At 45.3% G+C, this 21374-nt stretch overlaps 1 protein-coding gene across 5 annotated transcripts in view; it reads right to left on the reverse strand.

Annotated features, from left to right (window-relative positions):
* Positions 1 to 21374, reverse strand: part of MOB2 (MOB kinase activator 2) — a 112637-nt gene that overhangs the window by 2971 nt on the left and 88292 nt on the right. For all 5 annotated transcript variants that reach the window (XM_084520603.1, XM_084520604.1, XM_084520601.1 and 2 more), the window contains exons 2-4: positions 7754 to 7914; positions 6427 to 6520; positions 28 to 152 (exon numbers count right to left, since the gene is read on the reverse strand). In XM_084520603.1, the coding sequence (XP_084376729.1) occupies positions 28 to 152; positions 6427 to 6520; positions 7754 to 7914 (380 nt within the window). The remainder of the gene's footprint in view (positions 1 to 27; positions 153 to 6426; positions 6521 to 7753; positions 7915 to 21374) is intronic.

A 21374-nucleotide genomic window follows, 5' to 3' on the forward strand; every position in this document is an offset into this window, starting at 1 on the left:
GAAGCACCTGCCCCAAGGTAAACGTACCGTATTTTGTCGGAAAGACGTCCTCATCTGTCACTAGTTTCTGCACAGAACTCATGACGAAGTCAACATACTGAGGAGCAGTGCACTTGATCTTCTTTCCCCGCTCATCATACCAGTAGTACTGTCTGTGGAGAGAATTGACAGCGTCACTGTGTTGTACCTCGGATCCTCAGCTCAACTCCTAAGAGGTTAGTGTCTAACTAATATAAAACAGCAACTGCAACATTACCAAAATGTATCATCACTGCCACAAAAGAGATTCACTTCAGGGTATTTTTCTGTCTACATCAAAAGCCCTGAATTTCTGGGAGCCAGTTTTGTTTCTGCCCATCTATTTAGTCCAGAGCACAGGAAGTAATACCAAGTACAGAAAGGCTGCTGAAGTTTCCCAGGAGGGGCAGTGATAGCTACTTATCCACGACAGACTGAGGGTTTACAGTCCATAAAACTGTACAGGAAGGCATTATATAACTATTGTAACACGCTGCCTTTTAAAAAGTGATAAAACTTCTGATGTTTAACATCACCAAACATTAAGTCTTTTTAGTGTAGTATTATTAAATAGACAGAAGGTGGCTCCAAAACACCAGCTTTTTCAAAGCTGGTGCTCTGAAATACTTGCAGTGTTTTTGAACAGTACAAATCCTGTTCCAAAATCCTATCTGGGATTCCACGGCCGTTTTGAATATCCTTACCTATACGTGCCTCAAAAGCCTTTGTTTCCAAACACCCTAAACCAATGGAATTTACATTTTACACTGCCACCAGGGAATAATCCTGTTGGATTTTAAAGGAACAGGAAGAGTTAGCATATTGTGAGGCTTTTCAAAAGCAACTGTAATTACCTTGATCAGCTGCAGCCACTGAAATACAACAGAAACATTCTCTAACAACTCTTGCAGTTGCTTGAGAGAGAAATCTGAAGGCTGCAAAAGAACTCAAAGTTTTGTTCCTTCTTTTTTTGTTTCTTTAAATCATGCGTTAATTAAAGGGTAGTTAATTTGAGGGTGGTGAGGCCCTAGAATAGGCTGCCAGAGAAGCTGTGGATGTCCTAAGCCATTCCATGATTCGCTGAAAGTACACTGCTGTTACCAGGAGCAGCTATCCACTGTAAGAAATGTTTTTCAGATAAGGAAATCAGCAAAACTTTTTTTTTTTTTTGGTCTATGTCTCATTAGTTACCTGAGTTCCAATTCCTGAACTCTTCCTTCAAACAGGGTAAGCTCCAGGTGCTAGCCATTATGAGACTGATAAGAAAGCCATTGTATTGGACTTCTCAGTTGCTTGATAACATTTTTCTTTCTTCAGTGGGAACTTTAGCCACTTTTGGACACTTTTTTTTTTTTTTTTTTTCAAGGAGATAAGGATTCAATGTTGTGTTCTTTTTTCTGTACCTAACAGGACTAGACTGTGTTAAACTAGAAGGACCTATAGGTGCCACTTGGGAAGCAGAGTTTTACATATACTGACCAGCAGAATAGTCCTGAAGCAACTGAAGAAAAACGGTATGTAGCAACTGAAAAGTTCTAATTGACAGCATGTTTTCATTGCCCAGAAAGGTTCTTCAGGGGCCTGAGGGGGGTGATGTGAAGACTGTAAGGAACAGTTCATGCCCCAAGCCATATGAATACAAGAGGAAACAGCACAGAAGTCAGCTCAGACTTTACAGAGAGGAAAGACAGCTGAAAACTAGTTCTGCAGACACCTAAGGTTTGGAATTTGTCTTTCAGTGCGTTTTCAGCATGTGGTGCTCAGTAACTCCCTTGTTTACTGGAGATAGCAGGATGGCCTGCAAAAGGGCACAAAAAGGTAAGTGAATGGGAACAGCAGGGGATACAAGGTCTTTGCAGAGCTATGCCTGGCATCAACACTAGTATTTAGGGCCTTAGGGGTGGGCTCTGCTCATCACTGCTCACTTCCCTTATACAATCCACATGTAGGGAATTGCACAATGTAGTGTGCAAACCCAAGCCATGTCCCCTTCCTTTGTCTAGCCCTGCGTTCAGCTGGAGGAAGGCAGTTCTAGGCAACTCTTGACTTATCTTGGGTCTTAAGGCCAGAGCAGCAGCAGACTGGACTGTCTGCTCCTCAGCAGTTCTTACATGCTGCAGAAATCCTCAGCTACAAAACAGAACAGTTTGGAGTTGCCCTTAGGCACAAACCCAAATCTGGATAATTGGATTTTAGTTAAAAGAAACAGTTTGGCAACTGTGCAAGTTCACTTACACAAAAATGTAAGTGAATAAATCTGCTACAACATCCCACTGTACATCCCTTTTGCCTTTCCTTAACAGTTAAGCTGATTATGCAAAATGGGAATTCAGAAAAATCATTAAGAGTAAGGGGACAACTACAGGGGTTGTCCAGTTTGATAAGAATCATTTGTCTTCCCTCTGTTTCAAGCTCTGTGAACAAAGTCTTCACGTGTCTTGAAGAGAGAAAGGAAGGAGCCCCTGGCATGCCATGAACATTTCAGGCAGGGAGCAGCTCCCACCGTGCTGGAGTAATCTCCAGGTTGGGGCCATTGAGGGGCTCAGCTGGGCACAGAAGCCTGAGTGCATTCCACCACTGGCTCTGTGACAGCACAGCCCCATATTAGGCAAGGGTTGGGGAGCAAAAAGGACATAAAGACAGACACTTAAAGGCACTTTTCAAGAAGTGCTTACATGATACAGATTTTGATTTCATTCCACATGTAAAATTTTGGCAACTTAAACTTTCCCAGTATGGAGAGCACAAGGAGTTTGCAGCTCCCTTCTAAATCCCAGGGAACAATTACTGATGGGTTTAACATAGAAAAGCCTGTTATACAAATAACAGTAAAACAAATACAGAGTAAGTCACAGTGCCTTAATATGTGTACATGTTTTATCCCTTTCCCTACAAAACCTCCTGGTTTTGTGCTGGCGAGTTTAAGGAGGGCCATGCAGCTGTTACTGTACACAGGAAAGCCATGGCGGAACAGAGACTACCTCAGTACATAGGAAAAGCTGTAAGGAGGGGGAGGCAAGTGCTCTAGAGGTACGATGTCTGGAAAGGAGGGTGAGACAGTCCTGCTACAAATGCCAGAAGACAGGTTATGAAGAAAGAGGGATAGCAAATTGTATAAAGTACAAGAGCTGTAATACAGTGTTTGGCAGCAACTTGGAATAGCTTTGGTGGTTTGACAGAGGCAAAGCAACATATAGATGGGGGAAAAAAAAAAAAAAAAGGAAAAAAAAAAAAAGGAAAAAAGAGCCACTGTGTAGAAGCTCAGGGAACCAAAGAGTAAGACGCTACAAAACATGCAAGTTTGAGTTGCGAAGAGCTTCTGTAGTCAGGGACACTAAGGATAACAGACAGGAGATAAACTGCAAGATTAGGGAAAAAAAATGAGTAATAAGGAATTTATTCCTTAAGGGATTTTAATGGACCAAAATAAGACTTTTCACTCTTATCTGTAGGCTGCTTAGAAAGTTGTATAATTTCTTAATTTCTGCCTGGAGAGTTTTGTAGTCTCAACCTTGTGAACAGCACTCACAAAGGCTCTTAGTTATCCACTCACTTCATCATTTTTGAGAAGTTTTGCCCCAATGTCAGCTACAGAGAACCAGTTTACAGGCTATGGTGGGGAACCTTAGCTTGCCTAATAATAGCAATAAACTATAACGTATACAGTACCTGCTTTACAGCAAGCAATAAACGTATTAATGAGCAAAAATTTCCCAAGTTACATTCAGGCCACCCTCACTAAATTTTAAAGATAACTGGCCATTCCCCTATTTTTCTTGGCATTATCCCACCTTGCCAGCAAGTGCTTCCATCTGTCCTACAAGGAGCCTAAGCTTTGTTCAGATGTCTCTTTGTGACCCTAAGCAGAAATTCTCTCTCTCACTGTGTGCAGATGGCTACGTTATCTCGTGTATCTGACAGAGCTGAAAGCTGCATCTGTCTGCAGTTTGTCACTTGGCTGGAACTTCTCTGAGATGTTAAAACCTTACCTCAAATGTTAAACTGCAACTTGTGTTTATTTTGCCAGCAAGCCCTCTAAACTTAGGATTGAGTATTTGCAGTGAGTTTGAATGCAAAGGAACTAGACAAGCAACCTGTTCGCCATAGTTAGTGCAACACCCCAGCCATAAATACAAAAAGCCTTCCTTAGGTATGACCAGAAGGGTGTGATCCAAACCATGCCTCGGGGAACTGGGCAGGGAGAGCACATAGGAGGAACGAATACAGAACTTCACACTGAGCTAGAGAAATCAACACTACAAAAAACAACCAACAGCACCCTTATTCCAAAACACTGGCACGCTGTGGCACCCTAACCCAGGTAGCTGCTGCTGCTGAACACGCACAGTCACAAAAGGTCAGACCAGGGCTGTCTCATCGGGTTAATCAGCAACTGACTCTAATGCTTAGGTGATGTTATCCATGTACTACAGACAGGTCAGAGGCAGGACAAATCATATCAACTGGTGTTTCTCCAATACAACAAGCACCCGCTTAACCTTACTTCATTAGGGCAAGATTTTAAAATAAAAAGTCAGGGGGAGCATATAGCTTTGTATTAGTCACAGCCGGACATGAACAAACGTGTGTTTTTGAGGCAGTTCTCTGTGTTTAGGCATCTCTCTTCCAAAAGAGAAGAATGAGGAATGGCAGAACATAAAGGTAAGGAATATCCAGAATTGTCATTGGAGATATTTGGAGAACACAATTATGAACAGGGCCTTCAAAACTGAACTGCACCGAGGCATGGAGCTAGGTGAACCTGCACACTTCACAGCAAAATGAAATATGCAACATGAATCAGTCATCAGCCCCCAAGTACAGGAAGATGACTGAAGTTGTTCTGATTTAGCTAAACACAAACCATTTCAAGCGTTTCACACAAGTGTAGCCATGCTTCCTGTTATTCCCAAGTAGTGCAATTTTCAGTTTTCAAAAACAAAGGATAGGAACATTCAGCTATTGGTCCTCACCACTAAAAATACAGACTGCAGCTGGAGCCACCTACAGACACTTCCTTTCTTTATTCTGCAGCGTAAGCTGCTTACAGAGAACCCTTGTTTAAGAGTCCCTACAGCAGAATGGAGCAACGCTGACTAGCCTCTCGCCACCATCTCCTTTTAGTCACCGTTTCCCATCAGACAAGCCGATCAACAGTTAAGCTCAGTCCTTTGGACAGCCAGTGCTACATCAGGAATTAAAACATGAGAAGGCTTGGGAGCAAGAGTCAACAAAACACTCATTTTACTGATCATCATTTCTCATTTAGAGACACACTGTCTACTTTTGATAAAATCTGAGTCCAGCAGAGATTTATTACTTTCTGTTCCAGCCTGCTTTCAAAGCCCCTTGCACAGCCTTTAATTCTCTACTGACAGTTATCTTTCCAACTTTTACATGCAAAAATATCCTCTGTACACTTTGCATACTTCAGAGCATTCTTAAAGAAGGCCCCTGATATTAATTTCCAGTGTACAAGATAGCCTAGTATATTAAGCAAGGATTCCTTTTAAGCACTAAGCAATTATCGTTAGAGATACAATACAGAGCTCTGGTTCTGTTCCATACATTTCCTAGGATGCCTGTTTGATGTACTATAACATTAACAGCTCGCTCTTCTGTTTTAAAATCCATCTTAACTAAATTAATCCCAGGAAATGCAAGAGGAGGGAAGAATGGGACTATCAACACATGTGCTGGAGAAAAAAAACACAACAGGCTTATTCATACTCAAGTGGATCTCATTTTCCATCATGTTGGACTGTGCTAATCAAGAGCAGGAGTTTATGGTAACTTTTTCTTATATTCACCATGTACAGCAGAACTACAAAGCCTTCTTTCATAAGTGACAGTTAGTCAATGTTTAAAAAGTCCACTAAGCCCTACACAGGGAGAGCGCCAAACCAAAACGTTTTCTGTACTTTTTGCAAAGCTGCCACTTGTGCCCTCTGTGCCCAGGGGCTCAGGCAGAAAGCCAGCGGCTCACGTCAGGCTCGAGGTTATCCATCAGCAGCCTGGTGCTCTGTCAGTACGCTGCATATCAAAAGCACCCACTGAGGTTTTCACAATTCATTTATCCTTCCCTGCCTCCTCTGGAATCCCAGCAGTGCTACCAGGAAGGACGGTTTTGCCTTTTTTCTGCTTCTCCTCCCCTCAAGCTAAACACACAGCAATTTGCCTCTCTGATCTGACCTTATAAAACCAGCTCAGAACAGTCAAAGACCTGGTCCTTCACAAAAACACATTGCCACCACACTTCACTGCTGAGAGGAGGGAAAAGGACACACAGCTTCCACGTCCTTACTGAGTGAAGAGATGTGCTTGGCCAGTGCCAACCAACACCAATATCCTCCCCCAGGCCACACTCAAGACTTCATGGAAAGCCCGTAAGAGTAAATACCGACTTACGTATTGCACACTGCCATGGTCTGACACGACTCTCCTGTACAGAATTCTGAGATTGTACTATATTGTAAGTTGATGTGATGAAAGAAAGTTGTTGCTGAAAAATAAACACAAAGGAAAAGAAATTCAGAAGTAAAGTACTTTCAAACACTGCTTGTCCTCCAGACAATTATTTAAATAGATCAAGTGAAGTGACCTCAGTGTCTTGGAGCTTGCGTATATACTTAAACATGATTTAGTTAAACGAGTCTAATGATGAACTGCAAAACAAAGAGGTACAAAGAATGAAAGCTCTTGTTTTGATTTAAGATGAAAGCGTGATGATGCATCAGCTCTTATTACTCACTAAGCAGCAAGACTGGAAAGTGTCTCTGTCATCATCAGCCTAACCTTTACGGCAGAATACTCTACTCCAAGCTGAAGGTAAACAATTTGCTACATTATTTTGAAGTCAGACTTAAAATGCACAGTGGCTACAAAATGATATTAACAATCCTAATGATATACCTTTAAAAAAACAACAACAAAAAAAAAAACACATGAAAACTAGTACACTTCTACTTTTTAAAAATCTCCTGAGATATTTAACATTTTACTACTCCTCTGGGGCACTTCAGTTTTCTTAATGAGCCTCTATAAACTTTCCTGGTGCAGTTTAAAGAACTTTCTTGCTACTACCACATACTGTTGAAAATACAAAGAAGACTGGGTTGAGGCTGCAGGTTAGAACTGGCAGACAAAGCAGCAGCACATAAAAGTATTGTCCATCAGAGCTGAGATGCACAGATACAGCATTCAGCCACGGTACTCAGTCACCTTTGAGTTCCAGCCTGACTACGGTTTAAATTCACAGTAATTCCTCCAAAGCTTGGAAGGAATGGAGAACAGAAATCTAACCAAAAGATGTCAAAACGTAGGGTTTTAAGCATAACTGCCTTGCATACATGTCTTACTAAACTAGCATTTTTATAGTGTTTCTGGAAAACCAATAGCTTGAGTCAGAAACCTGCTGAACCAGCAGGTTTAGCAGAGCAGTCAAAGGCGAAGCGATGGTCCTCAAAAGAGCATCAGCAGCCCTACTGCCCTCAGTGCCACTGTGGGTGAGTTGGAAGGAAGAAACGCAACACGCCTCCCCTGCTGCTGAGCACAGCTGGTTTGTATGTTAAGACAGCTTAATTACTATGCAAGGTGTAATGGCATGCATTATGCAGTACGCATAAATAGTCATTGCGTGTTTTTCTAAGCACTGAAATCAGTAAAAAGAACCAGTGAACGAGTGCCTCCTTGGGTGTGGGCAGCAATCTCAGAGCTGTACGATCGCAATACTCACTGTTGCTGGCTAGCCACTCGTTGAGGTCTATTTCTCGTGGTAACATCACTAGCTCCTTAAATTCGAAGTCAGTAATTCTGGATTTTGTGTATTCTGGCTCTAGGTAAAGCTTCTTCTCTTCCGGTGCTGGCTTTTTACCATTTGGCTTTCCCTTGGACTTCCTGCAAGAGATTAAAAAGAAAAGAAGGGTTACCTCTACTGCTGATGAACAGCTATTGAAACCTGAAAGAAGTTGGTTTATACAAACTCCTGTATTTATATTTATAAAAAATATAATACACTTGTATTTATATTATATTTATTCCTCTTTATAGCACCCCTCCTGCCTTCCCTCCTATCAACCTAACCTTTTTTGTTGTTGTTTATTAAAGTAAAAGATTGGTTTTTAGAAAGTGCATTTGATTCAGTCACTTCTTTCACGTTTCTGGGAAGGTTTTGAATGGTGTAAGAAACGTGAGACCGAGCCATTCCATCTCCATTGTCCTTTTGTCAGTTTAGATTGCAAATTACTTGGGAGAGTGACAGTCGCCCTGTACACTTGCGAACAGTCGTGACAGCAGCGTGGCACTGTGCCCAAAGGAGCTGCTCTGCTGTGAGCATACCAACAACCTGCTGCATCACAGGTAGCTGTCACCTGTGGAACGGGAGCTTGAGGGACAGTACAAGCAGACCGCTGCAACCAGATAGCTCTCCTTTGGAAAAACGCTCTTTCCGCACGATGTGCTGGCACTGCTTACTCAGAGTCACAGCATTCCTCGGGGCTGTGGCACTGCGTTCTCTGATATTCCACAAGTCTTCTGGAAGCGTGCATTTGTGACTTCAGCTAGAAGCACTGACAACTACAAAAACACCTCCTTTCTCAACTCCCATTATATCTGATCCTAGTTCAGTGTTTGTTTTTTTTTCCCCTGAAAATCCTGTAAAATCCAATGCAAAAAGCTATTGGCAGAGGTGCATCATGAAATAACCCTCTGCTTGTACTTATAAAAGCAGACAAAGGGCATTCCAGAATCCCATAAAGTGCGTTTATCTCCATGCCATACTGTGACATTTCTTATCCATTTTCTAAAGTGTTTCTTGTACCCAACCGATATTCCTAGGGTGGGGGCTCAGTACGGACATTTGAGGAAGGACGGTGGGTCAGCACTTTGGCTTTTTTAGGCTGTGTGGTCAAACAGCTGCAAATCCATGCATTTCTCCTTAAAAATTCCAGCTAACCAGAAACAGAAGATGTGTTTCATGGTGTGGGACACGTGCAGTAAGCAATACTCACTGTGCGTTATCACATACACACAGGGAGATGCTGTCTTCTTTAATGCCAGATTTTCTTGGTTAAAGAGCAGGTTTTTAAGAATCTGTGAAATCAAGACACGCCCAACTTTGCAGATGAGTGTGTTAAGTTTGCTGCTGAAACTCATCTGGATCCCATCCAAAGGAAATTGACCTCACATTATGGCTCTTAGCACACTTAGAAAATCTTCCACCTGTGCCCCTAAGATAAGTGCTTGATTTTTGCTATGAGGTTGGGGTGCACATTTTTTCCTGGAATGGTGTTCTACGCGTCAGTGCTTTCCCCAAAGAAAGTATAATTCTTTGTATTACTCTTTTTACGGGCTCCTTACTGATCTGTACATTAAACCCATCTTCAGAATGACTCATGGTCCACATCTTCAGCACTGCTGTAGCAGGGAGAGACCTTGACTTGCCTTCTACTAGAAAGGAACACCTGCCATCGCTTACTACAGCTCAGTTACCGGGACCACCACTGGTTACTGCCTAGAACTTGGGTTGAGCCTTGTCATACTTCCCTCTAAGCAGTAACCTAAGACTGGAGGGACTTTTTGATGAGGAAGGAAGGCCGCCTGCAAGGAGCAATCAAGGAAAGCTTCATGACAGCAGTAGGACACACACTTACACCCTCGCAACGTATTCACAAGCCACAGACGCACAGGAACCATCATAAAGAGTTCTCCAGCAGGGAAAAGACGGTCCTGCTGCACTTCCACACGTTCATGAGAACGTCACCATTAGAGGGGGTGCCTGTGACAGGAATATCCTTTAAAAGGCTACATTTACAGTGGGAGAATAAACTAAAACCAGTATTCACAAAGACCAGTCAGTTTACTGTGTAGTTACTTCTCTTGCACATTTCCCTGCCATCTCCTTTTTCCACTGCAATGCCCTTCAAATCAAAGGAAGTCTGCAAGATACGTCCCTTGGGATGATTTAATGAGGCAACCTGGACTAATTCTCACAGCTGGTGCCCAAAGGGATGTCTTAGATCCCGGTTCTTAGCTAAGTATTCTTGTCTTCAAACCCTTACGTCTGCAAGATAGCTTTTGAACCTCACCATGTAAAAATGACCTGTAGATAAGAAAGAAACATCCATGAAAGAATTGCAGGAAGGCCTTGAAGGTATTTAAAGGTATGATTCTGTGCCCTTCATTTCTGCTTGGGCGTGAGGCTGCAGGTTTTCACAGAACTTGATAATACCCAAAGAAAACAGAATGGCATGAAGGAACAGTCTCGCTGGCTAGCCTGTAACCCGACTTTATAATAGGTGAAGCAACATGTTTGTCCTCTTCCTTCTGCAGGAATGCCATGTTAAGACTTGAAACCACCTTACCCTGACAGCAAACACCATAAATCCAGTTGATACCATGCGCTTGGCCCTGAGCTAGTCAAAAATACCCGAGGGCACTGATTTGCTTAATTCCAAGCACAAGCTGCCTTACTCCTAGGCTGGTACAGCCAGGCCTGGCACGCTCCCTGCAGTGCCTTCACTGGGCCTTTGACAGGCAATGCTACAGGCAACCCAGGAGATACTCCTAGGCTGTGGGTTTTTTCTGCTGGGTGGTTTCCCATTTTGTTTGTTTATCTAGGGGGAGGAGCAGGATTCTGACACTGAAGGAGAAGTTCATCTTTTAAGAAGCTAAGGAGAGTTACAGGTCAGTAACACTGAGGCGGAAAATACCTTCAGTGTGAGAGGCCGGTTTGACAAACCGCGTTCACCACCCGGGGAGGACAGCTATCAGTGCAAAGCAGCACAGACAGAGCAGAGTTTGTATCGTTGCTTTACTCCAGGACAAACCAAGGTCCCCGGGTCAGGGCTGCACCATGTCAGCTTAGAGCAGCTCCTGAGAGGAGGGGGAGAGGGGACGGGGGTCAAAGACGGAGGGACGGGGAGGTGACGGAACCAGGCCACGGAGGGAATGCACGCAGGGCAGGAACGGGAGGCCGAGGCAGACCTTCCAGTGAGTGCACGTGCATTGCCTTTACCCTGTCCTCCCTTCAGCACCTTCTCTCCAAGAAACCCAACAAACATTCAGTGCTAGATGGAGTTCACAAATGTGCTGATTACACGTGGTCCTTTTACAAAACCAACTCATTCCCACACGTTAGTACCTGCAGGCGCTTCTCAACAGGCTGCAAGTCTGTCCACAACGGCCTCAGTCAGAAGCAAATGGCCTCAAACAGAAGCTTCCCAGGGCTCTGCCTGGGTTTAAGAAAGAGCTGGGCTCGTGACTTCCATCACTGAGCCTGCAACGAGGCCCCTACTCACAGGTGTCACCGACACCCAGGGGGTTCTACTCACACCACTGAAACTCGAATGTCCGAGCACCATCTGCAGCACAAACTTCTGTTTAACCTTTTGCAGCTGCTGAGGACTAACACAAGACCCCAGAAAATTGTTTCTACCAGCAGATCTTCCTGACCTGCTTGGGGTGTTACACGGCTCAAGTGTTTTAAGTACAAACAACAGAAACTCCAGTCTTAACATCGCCAGGTTTTAAATCAGACCACACATCTTCCCTCAGACACAACTCAGGTTGTAAAATCAGACTCTGTAGTATTAATTTAATCATGCTCAGCCTGTGTTGCAAAACTGTAGGTTTAGGTTAGAAACTGTCAATAGTGGTCAATACTAAAGCATTTTCTTTACAGACTTACAAAGCTGGAGCATACAGCAGTACGGAGAAAACAGTTTAAGAAACACGTTTCTCTGTGATGAAGAGTCAACAAGTAACAGCTCTGTGTTCCAGATAAACCAAGGCTCAGACATTCACACTTACCAGAAGTACCAGAAGAAAAGCCCAGCGGTCTGCTTCCTTGCTTCTGCTCTCCCCTCCCTCCAAACTGCTGTTTCAGAGGCCTCTAAGAAAACGCCACCTACCTGGAGCCAACTCCCGGTGTGCAAAGAGAACCACCAAACCACCCGTTATTCCCTTCGTGCTGCCTGGCTTACATGCAAGAGGCCTTCCTCAGTTTTTCACTTTGAAGCACACAAATATGAGAAATTACATGTTGCCATTTCTGAGGTGTCCCAGAACACCCTCGTAAGTGAAGACTACAGCAGTGAGCATAAAGCAGCACGTTCAAAACCAGCTCGTTCAGCCTGCCTTCAGAGAAAGGAAAAGTGTCAAGCGCTGTGGAGACCTACTGCTCTGCCCAGGGAACACCACAATCCATCACCTACAGATTATTTACTGGAAAACGTAACTAAATGTCATGCAAGACCACAAAAAGGGCAGTGCCTTTCAAAACATTACTGAAGCCTACAGAAGTCCTGATTTCTGTTTATCTGTGCTTTTCTTTTAAAAAAAAAAAAAAAAAAAAAAAAAGAAAAAGAATTCTGCTCGATGTATCTTAGCACTTACGTGTCAGATCAATGCAACCCCAAAGCAGCTGCAGGAAGAGCTGCGATGCAGCACCATGGTGGAGGTCTGCCAAGGTTAGCCCAAAGCCTGCCTATCCGTGCTTGGCTACTAGTTCAGGAAAGAGACATCTTCCGGGAGCTAAGGAGACAGCACTGAGCAGCTTTCATTGGCAGGTAAACCAGAGAGCAAACTAATCCTTCAGCTAAGTCCCAGGCTAGGTTTGTGTGTGTGTGGTGTTAGGCACTTGGTCGGGTACGATGCCACAGGCCAAGTCACGCCCAGGAAGAAGCTTCAGAGAGGGAGAAGGGCTGGGAGATGGCACAAGAGAGGTCGCTCATGCTAAGCACTGTAACAGCAGCTTCCACGAACCGGCTCCAGCCAGAGGGAACGTTCCTTGCTGCTCCTGCCGGGTCCCGTCCTCAGCCTCGTGTTCACCTGAGAAAACACAGCGGCTGGAAGCTTGCCTGGATCTCACTGGAGAAAGAGACGTGTAAGGCAACACCACAGATTCACGGGCCCGCTGGGCCACGATGATCTTTTTCCTGGACTAACCGCCTCGTTAAGATCGAGCACAAATGCCAATTTCCCAGGTTGCTCTGTTAGCCTGTCTCAGTTAATCAAGATCTCTCTCATTTCCTTCTTGATCAGATGCCCGGTAGTTTCTTGGTCTAAAAAACCTTCTTTGGAGCATCTTCAAAGCACCATCCAGGTATTTAGTTTTAAAACCATAGGAGGAAAGTATTATTCCCCTTTCATACCAGAAACTGGCTGCAAGGTTCAAAGTTTATTCACTGTACAAACACTAAGGACGTGCTTCCATTTCAACTGATATGGCTTGTTTCAAAAGAAGCACAGGGGCAGCAATCTGATTCAGCTGAAGACGTGTCAGGGACACAGTGTCCACAGCAGGGACACGCTCCTTAACCCGATTTGGTTCACATTGCTTGGAATCGTACCAGGCATCCACGGTTTTGGTATGTGAGCCGCATTTAATACAAGTTGGATCACACAGGGGGTGCCCGTGGTTTAGGAAATGCCAAACTTCACTAAACTGATCACGCATGTTAAGATCATCTTTACCAATTCAGGATTCCTTCTTCCCAGAGACAACCAGCTGCCCAGCACTGCTCTAACCCCATCCTGCCACCTCCAGCAGGCTGGGCAGTTTCTGACACCAGTTCGAAAACTGCAGCCTGCTCAGGGTCAAACCATGAGGCTTCAGTCACCATCCCCTACACCTTTCACACCCAGCTCTCTACACCCTGGGGTGAATGGCCATTTAGTTTTTCTTTTTAAAATACAAGTCACCAGTGCCTTTTTTTCTTCTTAATGTGGCAAATCCAAGGTTATTTTGTTTGTTTGTTTCCAGAAACAAACACCATATGGGAGAGTGACTTGAGAAAGACTTTAAAGTCACTTTGAAGTGACTTTAAAAGAGTAAAGTAATATATATATATTCTACCAAAAACATAATGGCAAGGAACCAGAGCTGTAGGCAAAACTTTGTGCCCTCTGGATCCTGCGCCAGTTTCAGGTCCCAGCCAGGTGATGCTGGTTTCTCTTTGAAAATCGACAGAGCAAGTCCAGCAGGCCTCAAGTGGCGAATTTCTCCCTGCTTGCAAACTTCAAAACTCACAAGGCACCTCAGGTCTGCGGGGATGAAAATTGCCACAGATGATGAACCTTGCAACACAAAGACGCTTACTTTGCGGTTAATATTTTTTAATAACTGCTCCTATTTATTACCCAAGGTTAACTGGTATAATTCCAGGAATCACCAGCAAATTCAGAAAAGAACATTTCTCAGGTGTGACGATCTAGCTGATGTATTCGGTGCTGGTGAGAGGAGAGTGAGAGCCTGAGGCTCACAGCACTGCGTACAGAAGCAGCACAAAAGGACAAATCTGTTTTAAGGAAGATCAAAAACAAGAAGCCCACAGAACGTTACAAAATATAAAAAACATATTCCTAAGGTTTTAGGAGGCTATTTTTAAGTAATTTAGCTTATGCTTTATGATTTACATGGTTCACAAGCAGGAAAATTTTAGGGTTGAAATGCTGCATTCCTGACCAAAACACCACCATGGGAAACAGCCTCCTGAGAGAGAGTCCCAACAGTGACACCGCATCACAGCTCGCCCCGGTGTTCCTCCAGCCTGCCACATCACGGCGGGTATCAAACTAGCTCAACCTTTGATTTTCATCCTGTCATTTTTTCCTTTCCTTCTGAAACACCATGTTTTAAAATATCCTCCACAGATGAAGCATTACAAAGTACTCTTGCCAAAACCCACTTTCTCGGTAATCCGAGGATGGGGGTTAGCTTCTTACAACACCAGCCAACGCAGAGTTAGAGAGGCAGCGAGCCAACATCTCAGCGGCGTCCCTTAGGCCAATCCTTACAACCACTTTCACACTTTTACATCTCGCAGTGAACAGGGGGTTGTAACTCAAAATTAAAAGCATGCTGGAGGTTTTCGCTGCAGTTTCTCTCCCCTTTCCTTCTTGGGGCAAGGAATCAGAGGCAGTGGTAGAGCAGGAGAGCAAACAAAACATCTGAAAGTAAGAACTCTGAACCCTCACACCCTTTCCCTCTAACGCGCTCCCCTGTGCAGAAAGGAAAGCACCAAAGCTCTCAGCCACCCTGAGGGCTGTGGCTTTGCAAGGAAAAGCAGGCTGACTGCTCCCAGCTTGGCTTATCTGCTATTTTTTCCATAGCACTTTACCGGAAAGAAGTTATCAGTTCATTTCTGGTCAGAAACGCTCTGTGCAACTATGGGACTCCAGAACCTATTCATGGCAGGAAGGAAACAGTTTTATGAGCTAAAATGTCATTCCCAGCAGCAGCCTCCCAGCACGAGCAGCGAAGCAGCAGGTCACTCCAGCTACAAACTCTCAGACGCTGTTTTCCCACCCCAGCCACCCCATCTCCCACAGCAGGACACAGTCTTTTGCCCTCTGAGAAGTAAAAGGGCTGGAGGCTTAAAGGCTGCAGTCACCTGAAGGTCACCTTCTGGGAACGCAGTGCCTTGATTTCTCTGTACGGCAGGCACGAAAGGCAGAATTAAAAGCCTTGTTTGAACTTCACTGCAGCTGAAAGCAAGGGATGGTGTTTGTATTTCCCTCTTCTTTTAAAACCATGCAGATCTAGTCCCCCTGCGGAGAGCTTTCTGCAGTCACAGCTCCTGTTTTAGCCAAGACCCGCGCTAAGCCTTCAGCTGAAAACGCCACGAGACAGCACGCCCAGACCACGAACCCTGGACGTCCACGTCCAGGGCTGGGAAAGAACAGACTGTCAGCGGGGGAAGGGAGACTGCAAGGTATTAGGACGCAAGCCCAAACCCACTGCATCCTGCTAGACAATTGCTCACGGATTGCTGTGGTCAGGCTGTTTCTCCAGGGCCTGGGGATGGGAAGGAGACTGTGCACTTCCAGGCCGTCTCCGCTCCCGTTTCCTCTCGCCCCAGGTCCCCGACAGACCCCGGGACCCCAGCTCTGCTCCTCCCAGCTCCTGCCCTGGGTCAGCCCCGGGGCCAGGTTACAGCACGGCTCTAAGGGGGCCGCGCCGAATAAAATGCCTTGGGCAGCATTTCTGGCCCTGCTCCTTCATTTTTGTTCTGTTTTTCAACGTTACTAATAGTTTACTTAAGGGGAGGAGGGAAGAAGAATGTACCCTCCATGCCAGGGAAACTTTTTCCCCGGGATTCTCAGAGTGGCTCTTTGCCTTAAAAGGGAATCTGTGCTCGGCCTCCGGATGCTGCGCGGCGCAGCCGGTGCCAAGGCATGGCAGGCATGTTAAGGACGACAAGTGCCATAACCTCATTTCATAACGCTGCTTCTCAGCACAAAGCCCAAAACGCTTCGGCAGGGCCAAACCCAGCTCCAGCTGGTGCTGCTGGCAAAGCAAGGGGCACACGGGGCACCTGCCCACGCCGTGCCTCCGGCTTCCCTTCCCTTCCCCGGGTCTCTCTCCTCTGCCTGCTCCCCTGCCGTGGCAGCTGCATGTCATTTGCCTCCTGAAGGCCAACAACTCCCCAGGAGGTGCTGGTGGCCACAGGACCCCCCCTTTTCTCCATAGTGCAGCTCTGGGAAGAGCAGCTCTGGAGGCAAGGCTGGGCTTGCGAAGGGCTCAGTGAGGGCTGCAGGAAGGCACAGTGTGCATTCCTGTGGTGAGGCACGCTGCGCTGGGGCTCCCTTTCTTCTCCGGTACCTGCCAGGACTCCTCCCCGAGCAGCAGAGCGCGCCTCTGACCTCCCGCTGCCTCCACGGGGGCCTTGGGGTGGGCGCTGCCCCCCAGGCAGCGAGCGAGGGGGCAGAGCCCCAGCGAGCCGTGGCAGCAGAGCAGAGCATTTACTGGTGACGCAAGTGAGAGGGAGCCATTCGCCAGCAGGAACGCAGAGAATTGTCCTACCCAAGCAACCACCCTGCACAGGCCCGGTTTTTGGTAATCCAAGGCTTAGGAAAGTAAAAGGACACATCTTCCCTCATGTTTATTCTCAGGACCTCCACGTGGAGCCAGATGGGGGCTGTGGTGAGAGATGCAGCAGGTCACAGTCGGCGTGCCGCAACTATTCCTTCACCCAGCGCCCGGAACCAGGTGCAGAGCACAGCGCTGCGCCAGAGGCCTGAGCGTGTGACAGGCTCAGGGGTGTTCCTCCTTGTCGTGGCGGTGTTCTCAGCTCTCCAGCTGTGGGCAAGCTCTGAAGGCAAAGCAAAACCTGAGCAGGAGGGCAATGGGCTGCTGGAGAAGGCAGCACCCTGGGCGCTCTGCCCCGTGCGATGCCTCCTGCCCCGAGCAGGGCCCAGCATGGGGCATGAAGGGACAGCAGAGGCCCTGCTGCCGTGGCTCTCTCCAGCAGCATCTCCACCCGGCCCTTTCACAACTTTTTCCACAAACTTTCCAGCTGAAAACAGTGACCAGAGTGCTGGGCTCTGGGGTTTGTCTGGTTACCATGCAGCTCCTTTGAGTTCCCAGGCACACACTCCAAAGCTGTCAGCCCCAAGATAAGGATGCTCCTGCGTCCTCGCCTCCCTCAGAGGAAAACACCATTTGTGTTACAGCAACACAAACACTTCCTTGCCCTCCTCGTGCTAAATATACCCCGCACTGCAGCTGGGCAGCAGGACCAGGACTCATCTCATCAAACAGCTCCGCATGTAAATGTTTACACGTGAGCCGGTTCTCTCAAACCCTTTTAAAGTCAGTGGAGATTAATAGCTTTTTCTGTATGCTGGAAAACATCTCAATCCAAGGCAGAGATCCATGGCACGGCTTGAAGTTCTTTAATTAAAACACACGGGGGAAGGAGGAGGACCAAGCTCAGAGCAGAGAAGAGCTGAGATGCAGAGCCTACTGCTGCCCAGGGACTGTGTGCTGCAGGGGGAAAGCTCTCACAGCAGGAGCTGTGAGGAGGAACCACAAGGACAGGTGACCTGCACCAAGATTTGAACACAAGCAAAGTTTTAGGGTGGCTCTTAACACCTTTTACACTACGGAGAAGGCAAATACAGGCCTACCAGGCTTGTTGTTGTGTTTATTCAACATGACTTGGAATTCTGGAGGCCAGCACAAGCGTTTGCGAGAACAAGGAAAAAGTAAAAGCAGCCCAATTATCAACAAGGAAAAAACCCATACCTCTCAAGGTTTTACATTTTCTTTCAACTTGCAGAATGTAAGAGGTACTGAAGTAAAACCGTGGAAACTTAATTAACGTATCTATTACCCGTGTGCTTTCAGACATGTCTATTAACTTAGGCAGGTTTTTTGTTGTTGTTACTTTCTCTCCTGCAATCTTCCACTGGAATACACTTAAAGAAGAGCTGTTTTGACTTCTGCGTTATGGTTAAATTCAAGTTCTGGCAGCAGCCACTCCTCCCAGCCATTCCGAGGCAGCCCTGCTATCTCTCCAGGGGAGCACACGCAGTACACTCGGGTTCACCTTTGCGGGGAGGGAGTTCACCACCAGCGCACAGGAGCCACTGAAGACGCCGCTTGTTATCTTCCGAGCCAAAGGCAGTTTGTAGAGCTGGCAGATTGCAAAGCTATCTTTTTATTTCCAAACTGAGCAAATTTGATTTGGAAACCTCACGGCCTCGTAAACGTCGGATTTCACAATGAAGCTCGCACAGAGTTGCTTTTCAGGGTAAAACCGTGCTTTAAGAGCAAGGAATTATTTCTCCATGGCAACCTGGCTTTAGCACGCAGACTTCTTGCTATACAGCCCAAGACACACAACTGCAGACAGCCTACTCTGCTCAGAGCACCAGGGTGCAGACAGGTTTGGCTTTGTATGGTTTTACTTTCCTCGCTGCCCTTTTCCCACACCAATACTCACCTACCAGTACTAACTAGCTTTAGGTACCACCACAGCCTAAAGAAAACCTGCAAAGGAGGTATGTCAGAGGGGCGAGCCTAGCTCACCACCTCACCTGTCCCGCAAAGCATGGTACCGTCTGATGTACTTGGAATCTGAAATACTTCTCAATTCTTACCAGTACAAAGTGCTTTATGGTATGTTTGGTAACCACAGTACGGAGGGCAGCAATATGGGCTGCGTGACGCAGTCCCCAAACAGTTAATGGGAATACTTGCTCCCAGTCGGTGCTCTCCACAGATAAATCCTTCTCACCGTGCTGCAGCACGGCAGCTGGCAGCTGAGCGTGGTCCCAGAGGCGAGGAACACTGAAGGGCTGTCTTTATTTCTGGCAGAACAGGGCAAGTTGTGATTATTTAGGCATAAAACGTGACTGGCATTGGAAGGCTACATTGGCTACTTTGGTTGGGAAGAGCGCAATCAAGTTCTGCCCTCTGTTTTGCTACTTCCTTACAGATACAGTTCCACCTTTGAAAACATCATCTCTGTGTAATCACACAGTAGGCAGGATTTCAACAGCTGAATCCTTCAGATAAACAGTGTTTCACATCTAAAAGAATGTAGGATTTACTAGGCCGGAAGAGCACTAGTGCACCACAAGTGGGAGCATACATAGAAACACAGCTGGAAACCTATCTATTACTTCTAATATCTTAGTCTTTGTGTAGGATCTTGAGTAAACAATATAAAGTCTATTGATACAGAGCAGGGGGAAAATTACAGGTTGTCTTCAGGATTCACAAGCAATTTTGCATGCCTGCACTCATGAACTTATTTGCAAAGCATTTGTACTGGCACATAGCTGTGAGTTCATTTACCTACAGAGCCACTACTGAACAGGTTGGGCACAGAAATACCGATGTGAAGAAGCCCCATGTGAAATTCAGATCCACTGTTTGGCAAGCTTGACAAATTCATCTCTTACAGTTGAAGTGAACTACAGCATTTTTATTAGAAAGAACATTTGATTGCTAGAAGTTATCACAGGTCATGGTCACTCAATGGTAGCTTTCCAAAAAAAAAAACAAAAAACAAACCAACAAAACCAAACCTATTCTTTTTTCCTTACTATTTTTTCTTGAAATGTAAATCAAAGTTAGTTCAGGGAAATCCCACCTGTCCTGATGAGATTTTGCGATAAGAAACAGTACCTTTCAGTCTTAATATGAATTTTCTTTGATTTTTTTAGTAAGATGACACAAACTGTCTCCCCTCACAAGGTAAGAGAGAGTTGAAGGTAAAAGGAATTAAAGCATTATCGTAATTGGATAGCTTTCATTAACGAATAATATGTACAAAGCATTCAGTAATCTAGCCATTAGTTAATTTTTAAACTGCTTTGCAAAAGAATGATGCAATGCTGTCTGTTCGGTTTTGTCACCAATAATACAGCCCTTTCAATAGTTCCTAGAAGTTCAAAATTTTGCTTTATGTACAACAGAGGAAGACTGATCTATTTAAAATATATTCTACAGAATTATGGGTCAAAGAAAATTATATTTGAATGAATGATTGAAACAATAATAGGGTGGATAATAGTTTAATTACTGGTACAGTTAGATCAACCACTGTTAATTAGCTTATGAGACAGTAGTGATTCCTGACTAATTTATTACTTTTCAGGATACTCCAAGGGAGACTGAAAAGCTTCAGCAGAGGCACCTCTATAGACACATACTGACCCATTAGTGACCAGAAAAAAACACAAGAATATAGATGCATTCAAACTTGTAGCATTACCTTCAAGAGCTTGCTTGCTTGTTCTTTTAATTAAACACTGAAAGCAGAGGCAAGGAATTGGTTAAGGAAGACTAGTAATTTTCCAAGCCAAATATTAGAATTAGATGAACGGTTGTGTGCTGAATTAGCTTCGTTCCCTTGGCTGCACGTGCAAATGGCAAGCAATACCTTTAGCTGCTCGCAGGGACTTACAATTAATCACTTCACACAAGCAGAGACTGGTATTTAAGCTTCTTGCTCAAAACGCAACGTGAAGTCATGCTTTACAGCAGCTTTTCCAACCCAGCATCACACCTCAAAACAAGGGGTGGTCATGACTAACTCTTTTCAACCAAGGCTGTGTGCTTGCCTGAGAAGCCCCGTTTCAATTCCTGGCAGCAAGGGGCAGATCACAGTGGTTTCGCAGGGATGTAGCCGTGCCTACTGGTGCACAGCTGCATTAGCCATCTCACCGCGAAGAAATGAAAGATGATCTCCTATGAAGGAAGTCTCTCTCAAGAGAGCAGCTAAATATCACCGCTGGGTGATCCAGTCTCAACACTTAAATCCCTACTTCAAAAATCAATATGAATCCCTTTCAGAAAGCTTGTAACTCAAGTCAGTTAACAGATATACTTAGCTCACCTGTTAAATAAGATGTGGAAAAAAAACACTCATTTTGATGCATTTGAATGATGTAACAAGACAGGTTTTGTACACTGAAAAACAACAGAAAAGAAAGTATTCCAACTGAGACAATGCAATTTCCCCTCTGTCCCATACAGATGGTCAAGACCCTATCTGTTCCCTGAGCAGGTCAGTTCTGAAGAAAATAAAAAAGGCAGTCACGTTGTAACCGAGGACTTTGTA

The sequence above is a fragment of the Aythya ferina genome (genome assembly GCF_964211825.1).
Source record: "Aythya ferina genome assembly, chromosome: 5".
Lineage (NCBI taxonomy): Eukaryota > Metazoa > Chordata > Aves > Anseriformes > Anatidae > Aythya > Aythya ferina.